This window comes from Pygoscelis adeliae, unplaced genomic scaffold (assembly GCF_000699105.1).
Source record: "Pygoscelis adeliae isolate BGI_AS28 unplaced genomic scaffold, ASM69910v1 Scaffold174, whole genome shotgun sequence".
Classification (NCBI taxonomy): Eukaryota; Metazoa; Chordata; class Aves; order Sphenisciformes; family Spheniscidae; genus Pygoscelis; species Pygoscelis adeliae.
The window spans coordinates 1,802,400-1,817,194 of NW_008824676.1; the positions used below are offsets into that span (position 1 = coordinate 1,802,400).

Below are 14,795 nucleotides of genomic sequence, written 5' to 3' on the forward strand. Positions count from 1 at the left end.
CCTACTGGGGACCATGATGGCTCAGCATCTCCAGTAGCTGCGGCAGAGGAAGAAAAAGAACTACTTCTTTCTGTAACGCATGGCAAACTAGGCACGTCACCACCTTCCCCTACCTGTCTTGATAAAATTGTAAGCAGCGGGTGTGACGGAGCTCTGCAGGAGACTGAAGAAGGCGGCAAACCATGGGAAGGATTGCTGACCAGACAACAGTCACTTTATTACGGCTCAGAGATGTTTTCTGTCTGGAAAAAAATGATATTTAGCAATTGTATTTTATGGCTAGTAGTGTCATCAGCAGTAATTAAACAGGCAAGACAGCTTGCCCAAGCTCTGGCTGGGGCCTGACACTCCTTTCCATTTTCTTTAGTTTCCTCTTCAGTAGAACATTTGTCCTAAAGATAAGTTGCAGCACTCGAATCTTCGGGTCAATGAAAAAGGCCTTCAGAAAGAGAGGAAGGTGTTCGAGCATTGTCTGTACGGCAGGATGCAGAGCAACACCCTTGCTAATGGCACGGCATATGATTTATTCAGGGATTGCTACATCTTGATCAATAGGGTGCTCGGTCATGCAGTACCGCAGGTAGGCTCTGTCTCGGAGGAGTTATTGCTGGGTATTTCTTTTTCAGACACAGCTGCAATTGGTCAAGCGTCAAGTGAATTTTTCACTGAGGGGTAAAACACACGAAAAAGCTTTATGTATCATCTCTATAGTCTCTTGAACTGCTAGTTGCTCTCAACTGCATGATCATATTAAGAAAACAGCCAAAAAATAAATAAACTCAAAGTGTTGGAGTAATTTTGTTGATCTATCCCCACTCTCTGCTGCAGCGAGGTGGTCAGTGAGGCAGTGGGAGGTGAGCCACAAACGAAGCAGCTGCCTTTCAGTCGGATGCGCTGGAGATTGACTGCTCCCCCAGATGGGTTGACGTCGCCAGCGCCGGCATTCGGCAGCAACAGCACCGGTGCTGAGAAAAGCTTCAGGCATCATATTAGAAATGTACTTTTCTATCCCTTCATCCCTCCTCGGACTGAAAAGTAATGAACACTGCCATTATATAAACCTAGAGAACCGCTTGGCTGGTTGTGACGGTGTCAAGTGTCACTAGAAAACAAACACTATTTCCACGTCCTTGTCTGCGGCTCCGCTTCATTGCCGTGGCGGTGAAAACGTAAGGCACAGCGAAGGAAGAGAATATTTCATTTGGAGGTATTCTGTATGATCTGGGAGCTGTGGAAGTCAATAGCCTTTGCTAGAGAGCACAACTGCAATGGCTGTAACAGGTTGTCATCGCACATTGTAACGGGCTTAGATAATTCTCGAGATACCACAGAGTCTTCGTTACCCAGCCCTCAATAATCTGAAACTAGCCGTTATCCAAACAAGGCTATGTCCACTGCTTTTGAATTATTTAATGGGAAATTGCCTAAATTATCTGAAATCTTCACTGCTTGAGCTTTTCCAAGGCCCATCAGGTCTTCTGAATAATTAAAGCTGTTTTGTAGTCGAGCTTCTTGCAGAAAACTTTTGTGTATTAGCAATCGTCTGTTCAACTCGCAAGCGTGCTGCACTTGAAAGACTTGGGTAAACCCATACCTTTCTATACAGACCTTCCCGCAGGAACAGCCACTGGATCCACAGGATCTCAAAGACATTCCTCTTTTTGAAAATCTCACCTCCAGACTACTACACCTGTAAATCTAGCGGCCGGACCAGGCAGAAGCTGGATGCACCAGGCATGTGTGATTTTGGGGGTTGTGCCGAACCGATCCCTCAGCAGTCGTGTCCCTGCCAGCACTCCGTATGGTATTTACCAGCTGAGCTGCCTGCAACCCTGAGGCATCAGCAGAACTAGGGAAACCTCCTTCACTTTCACAGCTGGACTTTGGATCTGAGGACTGAAGATGCCCAGGTCCTTTATGAGCAAGCCGAGATGATGATGGCTGAGCAAACAATTCAGTCTTCAAATTTTTCTTCTTCCGTCTCCATGATCAGGCAGGGGGTAGTTAATTTTATTCCCCCCCCTCCCCCCAACACTCAGTGTGTGCCAAGCAAGAAACTGAATCTACTTTGTTTCTGTGCATTGCATTTGTGGTGGATTTGGTATTAATTTAAGCAGCAGATCAAAACCTGATTATGCCAGCGAGGCCCTCCAGGGGAAATTGCCATCTAGCTTTGAAAGGGCCTCAGCAACCACACTGAAGAGAGGGGGAATGGCATTAGGGTGATGACTAGGACACCAGAACCCACCTTCTACCTGTAATCCCACCACTGGATTTCAATCACCGGCCCCCAAGGACCTGTCTGAACTGACTGAAAGCAACAATCAAACAGGAAAAATCAGTCATTTCAAGATGAGTTCCCCGTGGACCAGCAGCACAGACTCTCTGTGATGTGAAAAAAATGTGTAACAGATTGACATTAATCTGTCAATAACTCAGACTTGATATGCAGTAGAGTTAAGGGAGAAGTATAAGAAAATATGAGCCCTCCAACTGTAATTAATGTGCCAGAGCACGCTCGTTAGGCTTGAACAAAGAACAGATGGCTGCCGGTGGGGAAGAGGCTTACAAGTAAGTTGTGAAGGTGAGGCTGGGGGCTCGCGCTGCGTGCGTGCACTTTCCCCAGACCATGAGAAGGTGAAGAATAGTTACGGGAACACACAAGCCACAAATCTATTACTGCAGAGGAGCAAATATGAATATAGAGCTCACTCTAGAAAAGAGACGAGGTGAGACAGGATAACACTATTCAAATGTATACAGGGATCTGCAAAAGGAAGAAAATAAACTGTTCTCTGTGCCTGCTATAAGCGAAACAAGAAACAATTGGCTTAAATTTTAGCAACTTAGATATTAAAGAAAATGTTCGTAGCGGTGAGGGCAGCTAAGCCCAGGAAGACACTGTGTGGAGAGGTCGTGTAAGTGCTATCAGGGATGAATTTAATGCGTGATGATACTAGATTCTGCCTTGGGATGAAGAAGAGCTCGTGAAGCCTGCATTTTTCTGGGAATATCCTTATGAATAAAGCAAAAGAAATGAAAGAACAGTGAAATGACTGACAGACCTGCAGAAAAGAGAAGATTGAATTAGAGATGCAGTGACTTTTAACCTTTAAGGTGTTCAGTAAAGATTGGAAATTCCAACTGGAGCTGCTGCTGGAGAAGAGGCAGCCCATGGCCAGTTGCTGCTACCCAGACTGGACTTATCCTGGCTCCCAAAAAGCAGGGCAGCATGATTTGCGTTGGCTAGAGCTTATACATCCCAATGATACAAAGCAACCTATTTCCAAGCACTTTAATAGCGAAGAGCAGAAGAAAAGCACTGTACTGACTTCTTCCTGCTCCAAAGGTCCTGTCCACAGAGAGGGTCGGGAACGGCACCGGCCGAAGGGTGAACTGCGGGTGCGGGTATCCGCAGGTCGGGGACGGCAGGATCCCGGGGTACTGGGCACTTTCTAGCGTTGGCACCGGAATGGCACTGACCACAGCTAAAAGGAAAGAAGGAGAGAGAGAGATTAAATGGGTGCTTTCGTAAAATTTAAAAAAAGTCCTTAGAGGGTCAGTAGGGAACCAGAAACAACCATGTTTCGCCAGGGAAGTACCCAAGTGCTCGGTATAAAACATGCCTCTGCCCACAGAAGCCACCTCTGTATACAGAAATACGCCTCTTTGGTACACGTCGGATAATTGCAAGTGCAGTCTGCAATTACTTATCTGTAAAATTAAATAGCTTTTTGTCTGTGTTCCAGCTATTCAGCCGCATTTTGGGGGGGTGCTTTATATCTCTTGACAAATAAGTGAGAAGGAATGGATCAGGCAATTTAAGGGCTTATTTTAGTTGTCTAAGCACAGGTCCCCGGTGCCATTTCTGGTGCCTTAGGAGAGCCTGCTGCCCTCAGCCGCTGCTCTGGAGGAGTGTGGGCTCCTGCAATTCTTCCCTCGTGTCTGCCAGCTTCACACCAATGTCCCTGACACCCTCGGATGTCCCCCGTGGCACAGGACCCCCCTGTTTACCCATCAGCTGAGGCTGTCTGCTCCCCCCCCAGGGAATGCCAAAGCCTGTAAGGAACAGGGGTGAGATGTGCCAGCAAACCGGTAGCTAAAAGTCTGAAGTTGAAGTTGAGTTGAATTTAAGTGAAACGCCTTGATTTGAAAACCAGGATCACAGCGTGATTAATTCAGGCTTTCCTGTGAGTTATCTCCTTTATTTTCAACAGTCAGTGCTTGAAGAGTGGGTGATAATAATGCTATACAAATCATAAATTTCTGTGTAGCTTTTAGGAAAAACTTGGAAACTCTCATTAAAGTTTTGCCCAGCTAAACAATAAGCAGAGATTTTTGGCTCATTGATGATAAGGTTTGGCTTATCTAGCACCTTTCACACATGAATTATAAACAATGCTGTAAACCTTAAGATAGTAATTACAATTACTTCTAGCTCCTACTACATCCATTACACAGAGTGGCGAATTGGGCTACCTGCCCAAGGTCACACAAGAAGCCATGACGGTGCCAAGACTTTACGAGGGTGTTTTTAAGCACACGGCTTTCAGCGAGACAATGCTGCACTTCCAGAGGTAACGGACAAGTGTGGAGATGAAAAAAACTCATGAAGAAATGCTAACCTGGGTGATTTGAGCTTCAGAGTTGTCTGGGTTCAATTCAACCACTCTTAGAAGAGAATTTCTACTATTCAGGCACTTCATTTTGTCTGTGTAAGACATTTTTATTGACAATATTTATAACCTTGCTGCTACAGTGAAAAATATCACTCTTTATGGTATCCTATTAAAGAACAACTTGTTTTTCAAAGTCCATTCCTTCATTTCTTTTTAGGCTGTAGATACCTAGCGCTTTCATTTTTAAAATAAGAACGGATTACTATTCATTGCAGTACTCTCTTGTAGAGAAGCTGGAGAAAAGGTAACATCAAACATTTTCAATAAATCTTTGCAATTTCAAGCAGATATGACAACAAATCTGTTCTGTCATAGCCTGTCAGCAATTGAATTTGCACTTAATATTGATATACTAAGACACAGAAAACAGAAATTCTCTGACCAAATCATGGAGCTCCCTAAACACTGGTCTACATTTACAATGTACTGTATCATCTAAAAAAAGCAGCACCCAAGAACAGCTTACAGAAATGACAAAGTAGGACATTCTGGATTGCATTCAAGCACCCCAGAGGCTGCCAAAGCAACTGAGTCGACATGTTTGTATTTTCCCGACAAAAAGAATTGTTGTGATTTTCTGCCTTTTTAGGGAGGGCGATAAACAGAAAAAAACCTCCCCCAGAACAGCAGAAGTCTCTCTCCAAACTGATTTACTCTGCAAGCATTTTATTTTCGTCTTCCGTAAGTAAAGATTACAAACAGAAAACAGGAGAATTACAGGTACAATACTTGAATGCGAAACCCTGCAAAGACTTTCTCAATTATTTTTCTCTGATATACTCCTCTCCATACGACAGCCTTGGTATTTGTGACTGCCTGTATTTCAGTAGCATTAGAGCCATCAAAGACATCACTAAAAACCTCATCAAATTTATCTGGTTCATGCTCCTTCCACGTCAGTATGCAAAGGCGCATTATGGAGTATATTTGTTCTCAAAGACTGCAAATACTGATTATTGAGATGAGCGTGAATACTTCCAGATTTGGTATTTAACAATTAACAGTATGTGTTTTTTACTTCAGAATTATGATGTTGCTTCTTCAATCCATTTACTTGCTCACTGCTGACAATTTCCTTCAGTATCAGGCAAACGGAGAGAAATTAATTAAAGCATCTAATCTGACAAAGCCTCGATTCTATTTTCTGGGGAAAGAAACATATTAAGCGTAACTCAGCCTGCACAAATGCACAAACAAGACTTTTATAAATCTGAGTTTAATTATTTGCAAACAATCATAACGTTGTCACTGTAGATTAGATTTATACTGTTGAAAATATAAATAAATAGAAAAGAGAACATCATTTGTCAAAATGCATCATTTGACTGAAAAAACTAAGTATGTTTAAGAGCACTTTTATCTACAAGCCGTCGAACAATGTTGACTTGACTTGTACCTAACTAACATCGTTATTGACCCACTGTAATTAAAATTGATTCGGTTCCGATTTTGCTTACACCATTCCAAATCTATCCGTTTTCTTGGACTGCTGCCCTCCTTCAACCCAGGCCAACCCAGGAGGATTCCCACTGAGAAAAGGGCAAATTGCCTGATTGTGACATTAGCGTGGTTGCAAGATGGGAATATTTCCCGCGGCATGGTCAGCTGGAGTAAGAGCTTTCTCCCCCTCAACCCAGAGGTCCTCCTTCCAGACCATAAAGAAGGTGGAGGCTGAAATGTGGAGATATGTCCAGCCCAAGGCACGAAGAACTGGCATCCAGTCTCTCCCTGGGCACCTGTGGTTTATCCTCGTAAGGGCTGGGTACTGAGGCTGAGCAGCATGACCTGAATCTCACCCGTAACGAACACAAATCGGAGGAACCAATACTAGCTCCTACTAACGAATTTACCGAACAAAGCCATGGCAGGTTACTCCCTCCCCTTCATTCAGTTCCTTCTATTTTTTTTTAATATATCATTTGTGATGTGCCCGTCCATAAACCTACAAACAGTCACTTTCATTTAACCATCAGCGCTAGAAAGAAATTTTGTGATGAAACGGATTTCTGTCAGTGTATGTTCATTTTTCTTAACTCCGACTATTTACACGGATGTACCAATTCCTATAGATTTTCCATCAGATCTATTTTGTGAGGTCAAAGGTAGGACTTCTAGCTAAAGAAGCTGAGAGCTACCAAGAGGCTGATCACAGGGCTGCTCAGAGGAAAGGTGGAGACCCGAAGCCTCATCCTCCCCCGGGAACCCGATCAGTGCCAAACCCTGTCTCCAGTGCCTCGGGCTCGCACGTATCCCTTTCCTTTGCTCAGATGTGGAACACGGTCACTTCAGAAATTTTAATAAGTTCTGGAGGATGGGAGAACCTATCTAATGTTCTCCAGCCTTCCTGTCTTTCTTGCGTGCTTTGCTGCTTTGGAAAAGATTCACTTCATCTATGAAATTTGTTCAATGATAAACGCTCTGTGGTCACTAAAATTTAACACCTATTAAAAATATCTTTTCTCCTCATTTACTTGGCTTTATAAGAGAGCTGCTCCATATTAAAAAAGCATACAGTGGCATGGCCAACTACTACAGACAAAAGAAAATACAGCAGAAACTGCAATAATGTCCAGCTGATTATAATGATGATGATGATGATGATAATAATAATAATAATAATATCACAATTTATATGTGCATATTGCAAAGCCTTCTGCTCTGGCAGCTTGAACTCTTAGCCCTGTTTTTAAAGTTTTATGGGAGGGAGACGGGGGGATTAATCCATCACTATCCACCTGGCAAAAATAGGAAAGATGACTCTCTAGGCTTAGCCTGGGCTGAGTCTAGCAGAAGTATGGTTTCTGAATTCTCTCCATGGTTTTTCCACTGATGCGTTGTGAAGCCCTGGCAAGCTTCCAGTCCTTTTACTCTTTTTTAGATGAAGAAAATATTGCTAATGCTATTTAACTTTATGAGGCATAACTAGATCATATTTGAAAGATGGTATGAGATCTTCAGATGGGTGAGCGTGGCTTGTGGGGTGCACAGAAGGGAGCTGGGGGAAGGTCTTGGTACTCACGAGGGTTGTTTGGTTGTGAATCCATGGGGATCATGAGCTTGGCACGGGTGGCTCTGCGGGCAGCAAGCGAGCGCTCTAACGTGGACATGCTGCTTCCAACATCTTCCGTCTCAGGACCTAGAGAAAAACAACACGGTAGCTCAGCTGAAAATGCTGTAAATGCATGTTTCTCTTCACCCTATATCTAGCAGAACGATCAACAGGTCTTTTTAGAATTCAGTTATTTTAACCGATCATTAAATATCACCACTTGCAAAGAGCTGCACAGACGATTTTGGCTGCCTTTTCTGAATAAAATTATTGTTTGCATTTTTCTGTAAGAGAATTAAGATATCATGTCCCCTTTTTCTTTGCCTCTGAAATTATCTTCATAATAAGATAAATAAATATTCACTTCATAAAAGTAGGACATTTTTCTTGTAACTTCCCTGTTATAAACTTATTTGAAAATTCAAGTATCAAGACCAGAAAAAGGCTGCATAAATTCAGGTGCCTACAAAACCTGGCAGCCAAGAATTGTCTTTGAAATACATCGGAAGGATGAAAACAACCTTCCTTGTGAGATGCCACAAAGTCTTATGTCCTGATTGTCCGGTAATTCATGGTGGCTTTTCCAGCCTGTGCATCTTGTTTTTCCTACAGAAACCATGGCAAGTTAAAGATGTGCCTGGATCTTCCCCTTATTTGGTCCTGGATCACAACTAGCACATCTAGATCAGAGAGCTGAGATAAGCTGCCTAATGTCCGATCCAATTCAAAACTGTCCCAGCAGCTGTATAAATTAGATATTCTGTTTAGGTATTGAAATATGGATGCTCTAATTTAGTCACATTAGTATAGGATACTGGAAGTATCCAAAAATTCTAGAGAATACACCTGTCAGAAAGAAAGTGTGCTTGGAACTGGATGTTTGGTGGAGTCATTTGCAAGGAAATAAAAGCTGTATTTCTCTCTTCATACCTTGTTTCACATGAACCTTATATTTATGTTACTTTTGCTATTTGAATAAACCATGGGTGAAGTCAGTTTAGCACTGTCATACAGTTAAGCTTAATACCCACTCAGAATATTCATCTCGGATGTACCCAAGCAAACACATATTCCTTAAAAAAGAAAAAAAAGATTTGCATGGAAAGACTATTTTTTTCCCAAATCACTCTTCTCTGAATTGCAGGACTGAAATGCCAAGTCTTCTATCGATGGCCATTCAAAGACCTAATTGCTAGTGAAAAGCCAGGGACGGTAGTACTGAACTGTGTATGACAGAATGGGAAGAAACATAAAGGCATTTATTTACAGTCCGAGGCGTTTACACGTAAAATGTCTAGCCCAGCCTTCGTCATTAACTTGCTCATATGCTGTGATGACTTCCTACCCTGCACTCGACTGCAAGCCTACTGCCATCAATGAAGCTCTCACACTGATCTTTCTGGATCCTGGATCAGCTCTCCTGATCACCAGCAATACCTGTTTAGGCAAAGGGAAACTTCTGGTTATGTTTTCCCAATGTCTAATATCACGAGGACCTTTGCATCAAAACCAACAGAAATCACCGTCACAATTATCTTCTAAATTGTAAACTATCAGCCCAAAACACAATGTCAGAAAAAAAAAAATTAGATCCATTTAGAAATTTGAAAACTCTTCCTTTTTAACTTTTCTTTCCTTGCAAGAACAGGAGCTACGGAAAAGGGACAAAAACATCAGAGGCATCTGAAAAAGTCACCTTCGTTATTTACAGCCCCAGCCGATATTCTGGAATTATTTCACTCCGTCACCCACAAGCAATGTGTTCATGACGAACTCAAGACAAATATGTTTATGTTTTCAACTTCCATGCTGTGTTTCACCATCCGTCCCCCCCTCTGTACACACCACCTGCCTCTCCCAAGTCTTTCTATTATTATGGTGGAAAAAATGTTATCAGCTAAAGTGAAACCCGTGATGTGCTGTGTGCACTAAGGTTAAAAAAAGGAGGAGGAAACTTCACTGAAACTACACTTTTCTTACAGAATTTCTTTCTTCATATCTGTAAGTTTTCTCAGTCTCCCTGGCTCAAATTCTGCTCCTGGTGATGCTGCTGACCTTCTTCCTGATCACGTTCTCCCTTTGCTCCGTTTTTCATTTCTTTTTTCCCCCACTTACTTCCCCTTTTTCCTCTCTTTTTTTCTTAATATGGTATGCAAATTTAACAACATTTGACTTCCAGTTGAATTCCTGAACTTAAAAAGTTAGAATGGTGTAAAAATAAAAAACGATGCGTATTCCCCTAGTCTGAAACCACTGCAAAAGTCATCTAGGAACATCTCTCCTGGCACCCGTAGCAGAGCTGTCAATTCTTCCAGTCTCCTCCTGGATCTTGCCAGGTTTAGCCCTCTGTTAGAGACTCCACGTGCTGGGCTAAGGTCACTAACCAGCAATATCAAATTAATGTAAAGAAAATTTATATGCCGGTGATGGAGAAAAAAAAATTGGAGTACCTGGAATGGGGTTGGACTAGATGACCTTTAAGGTCCCTTCCAAGCCAAACCATTCTATGATTCTACGATTCTAATTTCCCCAACTCTACAGAGCAAGTGAAGACCAGCCAATTTCCATCTCTCCTGCCCTCGGAGCCCCTCACCGGGCTGCGGGGTGCTCTTGCTGCCCAGCTGCGTTTCCGACTGGCTGTGGCTGACGGGGGTGATGTCCTGGCAGCTCTGCATCGGGGAGTCCCTTCCTGCAGGGTCCGAGCCTGTCGGCTTCTCTATGTTCTTCATTTCCATCTCCTCATGGTGTATCCACAGATCCGGGGGTCTCAGGTCCTTCTGGCTGCCCTTCCTTTTACCAGCGCTGTGGGTTGCACGTTTCCTGCAGCGAACAAAGATCAAAACTGTCACGTAAGAACGTTTTTCCCCTTTATAAGACCAGAAGAGTGATGTCTCCTCATTGGTGTCTCTCTAAGGAGCCCCTCTGGTTGTGTCCTTCAAAGGACAGCAGTTATCTTGGTGTGGCCCTATGCTTCCTGGAGTCTGCTCCAGGGGATGGGCCTGGGGCTCAGCAGGGTGGCTCATTTTTTGCACCCCCTGATGTAGAAGCTGGGGGAAACCACGCTTCCCGGAACAGAAGGAAAGTGGCCGGTTTCGTCTCGGGAAGAGCAGCACTTGTGGAGTGCCTGCACCTGAAAACAGCGACTGAAAACTGCTGAGCTCATTTCCGACAGGTTCTGTGCATCTTATACCTCCCGCTACTGCGTGCAGCATATGTTGTATTTCTTTAAATATACACTAAGGCAGTATTTTTATTACAGAAAAGCTCAGAAATCCAGAGTAGCATTTCCCAGAGCAACATTCACTCTCCTCTCTTTATGCATAGGTATTACAATACGCCCTCGTGTCAGCGGGCCACCTGCTCCGGGGAGCACACGCCAAAGAAAACCTTGATTTCCAGGGGGTACTGAGTGCTCTCAGCTACTCGTTATTCCCGTCTATGTTCACCCCAAAACACAGCTGTGCACCTCCTGAAGGGAAGGCTCTTTCCCGAATCCACGGAAAGCAGTGCAAAACCATTCACCGGCGTCCCTAGGACTCGCCCCGCGTGCGTCATTTGAGTACGTCTGCTCAGATAACTGCCCTTCCTATCACACGTGCAGGCAATATTGTGGAAAGTGGCATGGGGTTATTTTAGCAGAAGAAAGTTTGAGAAAATTTTAAACTTTGAGAAACTCCAATTGTTGGAGTCGATTTCTGTTCTTTTCTAAATTTTCTCAGTCTGGTCTAGAAAGCAAGAGATGCGTGTCACAACTATGTGCATCACCAAACATTTTGCTTTCAAGAGAAGGAAAAAACACATCCTATAATTTAAAATGTCACCGAGGGCACAGCCCTGTCTCAGCCCCAGGAGCTGATGGCAATGACAGCAGAAATATCCCAGTCCTCAAACTGCCACCCTTAAAGGCAGAAATTGTTTTAGGTCCTTTGACCGGTCGGTATCCCAAAAGCTCTTCAAGGGTCAAAAGATTCATTTTAAAATGTGATCTGGAAAGTTAGCGGTGGAGGCGACGCTGGGGTCGTTCAGAGATTTTTGTTTATAGCCCACAAGAAGTAAGAGTGATGGCCTCTGGTCATAATTACTTCCCATGTTTAGTCTGTTACTTGCTAATTGCCAAAACTTAATTTAAAATGACAGTATTGCAAAGAACAGGAAGAAAGAACACGGAATAAAGACAGTTCTTTAACACCTTCTTGCACAGACCCTAGTACCATCCTGATTAACACCTACAAAAATAATTATGAGCATTTTCATTCAAACCTTCATGTATGACCCGCCTGAAGTTAAAAAGTAAAGTTGTTCTTTCTGTCTTGTTCAAAAAAAGACCGTAATTTTGGTTCTAAACAAGGAATTACTTTCTTCACGTCGGGATACAGCAGCTTTTTGTCACCTGCAATTGAAAACAATTCATTTCTCCAGACTTGAGCCAGGCAAAAGAAATTTCAGCCCCAAAGTAATTTTAGACACAACTGTAAATAGGGGGTTATGATGAATGTGTCATTCCAACCATAACTACAAAACCACTACAGCAATGATATCATTTAAAAATATATGCAATGATCTAGCTTGGTTGGCATTGTTTTTTCTCACAAATTATTGATGTTCTGACAGCCTGTGGGTAGCAAATTGAATCAGAGCCAGGAGCGCATACGAAAAGGTCATCAATAACAAATGAAAATAAATCCTCCCCTGGAATGTTTTGTTTATGCAATGCAGAAGTTGAGGTTCAGCTTCTGAAAATGCATCTACCCTCAATTTCAGGGAGAGGCAGGATCTTTGCTGCACCAGACGAGCATATTATATCTACAGAAGACAGTCATAAGAGCTTCACCATCAGCTTCAAACCTCAGCTGCAGCAATGGAAGCTCATGCTTCGGAAGCTGAGCGTTGAGATTTACAGTGGGATTCAAATGTAGTCCATTATCCATTTTATAACTGGAGCAGGGATTGGGAAGACAAAGAATTTGGAATAGAAAAATTGATCTCGGATGGCAGCCTTTCTGTTGTTCAATTATTTTACAACATTAAGTGCATCCTGCTTGCATACCATAATGATATACATTCTTTTCCCAAGGATGGATATAAAAACAGAGTTCAGCTCTGCCCTTAAATTATATATTATGGTCATGCAATCTTGAATAATGATAGCAGAACTTAAGCTGTACTTTCAAAACAAATAAACTCTCTGGATAGGAAACTCTCGTTGTCTCTTTCTATGGTTTCCAGCACAACACCGCCTGGGCAGTGACTCCAGCAATTATGCAGCACACCCACATAGGTCCTAACAATATACACATGCTATGTAGAATAATTTTTCAACTACTCCAGAGTAAGATTACTCTTCATTGCCTTCATGTTGGAGTTACATTATCCCAGAGAAAACAGTTAAGATTATAACAACTCAGTCTAGCTTATTTTTTTAACAACAACTGAAGATGTCTCCATCTGAAGATCTCAGAAATAAACTGTTCTTCTGGGCAAAACAAGTTTTTGCTTGTAAAAAAACACATGGGTAACCACCCAGTCCTGGTCCGACCAGACGCCTTTCTCATGGAGCAGGGACAGTTTCGGAGGCAGGACACAGAAGCGATGGCCCCATAAGACGTAACTGCCTCCCGCACGAACCCTGAGCCTCCTGTGCTACTGTTTGCAAAGCACTTTGAAGATGCTCAACAATGAATGTGAACATTACTTCACCTTAATTATCCCTCTGGTGCACGGGTTAATGTTTTATATTTTTTGCTCTTTACTCTTAACCTGGCAAAAAAATGTGCGCTTTGCCTTTTGGGCCGTATTAAAGGCCATTCAACTCGTCTAGAAGTCCTGTAAACAAAAAAAAAGAAGACAAAACGATTCTTTCTCCAGAAAATCTCCCCCAGTGTTTACAGACGAAAAATTATTTCATTTTGGCCTCTTTACTCCCTGCCAGCCATCCTGAAAAGCTGAAACACCAGTACCTGTCTCTCCTATCATCTGGCTTCGTGCTCCTCTCCCCCGTGGTAAGATCCAGCCTCACGCCACCGTGCAAGAGATGGGGCAGAGGCCACAGCTAGCGAGCAACCCCGGCGCGGAGGAAGCGCAGAAACCAGGAGTAAGTATCTCCAGGGAACACAGCAGTGACATACGGAGGCTCTTTAGTGGCTGCCAACTCATTCCCCGCTAGTTTGAGTTTGATTACGCTGTGGTTAATGCCTCCCCCGAGCCTTCCCAAATGTATACTGACACAACCCTATTACTTACATAGGACTTAAACTAGTCTTAGCTTATTTTTTGCAGCCTCTTTTTACACCGCCCCCCCCCAGCACACTAATTGGCTGGGCACTTGTCCAAGACCATGCTTCATTTTTAATGGTTTAAATATGCACTATTTACATACCAGGCTCGGGCTAGATGTCCACCCTCACCTTTTCTCCCGTGTAGTCATAACCTCGTGTTACCAGTCCACAGGCTAATTGTTCTGGCACGTTACAAATTTTTGTTATACCCTGAAGCCTTAAAAAATCCTTGGAAGAAGCAGGTCCTGCAGTTCGGGTGTATGCTGTACAAAGGGGTATTTTCCCTTATTTTAAGATTCAACTGGGATTCGTCTTCTCTAAGCTTAAGCTCTGAACTGACCTGCCTGGACCAGGAGTGCATTGAAGGACGGAGCTGATGGGTGGCCCCATCCTCCATCCTCTGTGGCACCACATCAGCAGACACTGCCAGCACAGGGCAGCGAGCATCTCGTGCTGCGGAAGATGTAATTACGGTGAGGGTATGAATCTCGGTTACTGCAGGAGCCACACGTTCCCCTTATGCACAACTGGCTAAGTTATTGCACCTGAATCTTTACTCACATTTTTCTCCCCTATTTTTTTACTGTCGTCAAACTGTCACAGGGTTTGTATGGCTGATATTTCATTCTTCCCTAGATGGCAGAGACAGAAAATACCTACTAAGCCACCCACGTCAGTACCAGGTTGTTCTGTATAATATGCTTTATTGTGCTTTGTTCAGCCAAGTTTTAATTAACTTAAGAAATACGACTTTCCTCCACTGAAGGCTCACAGGAGATCATTCCATCACCT

At 43.2% G+C, this 14,795-nt stretch overlaps 1 protein-coding gene across 1 annotated transcript in view; it reads right to left on the reverse strand.

Annotated features, from left to right (window-relative positions):
* Positions 1-14,795, reverse strand: part of DCC (DCC netrin 1 receptor) — a 579,713-nt gene that overhangs the window by 21,716 nt on the left and 543,202 nt on the right. Inside the window, exons 24-26 of the mRNA XM_009323064.1 lie at positions 10,322-10,548; positions 7,699-7,815; positions 3,324-3,488 (exon numbers count right to left, since the gene is read on the reverse strand). Of these exons, the coding sequence (XP_009321339.1) occupies positions 3,324-3,488; positions 7,699-7,815; positions 10,322-10,548 (509 nt within the window). The remainder of the gene's footprint in view (positions 1-3,323; positions 3,489-7,698; positions 7,816-10,321; positions 10,549-14,795) is intronic.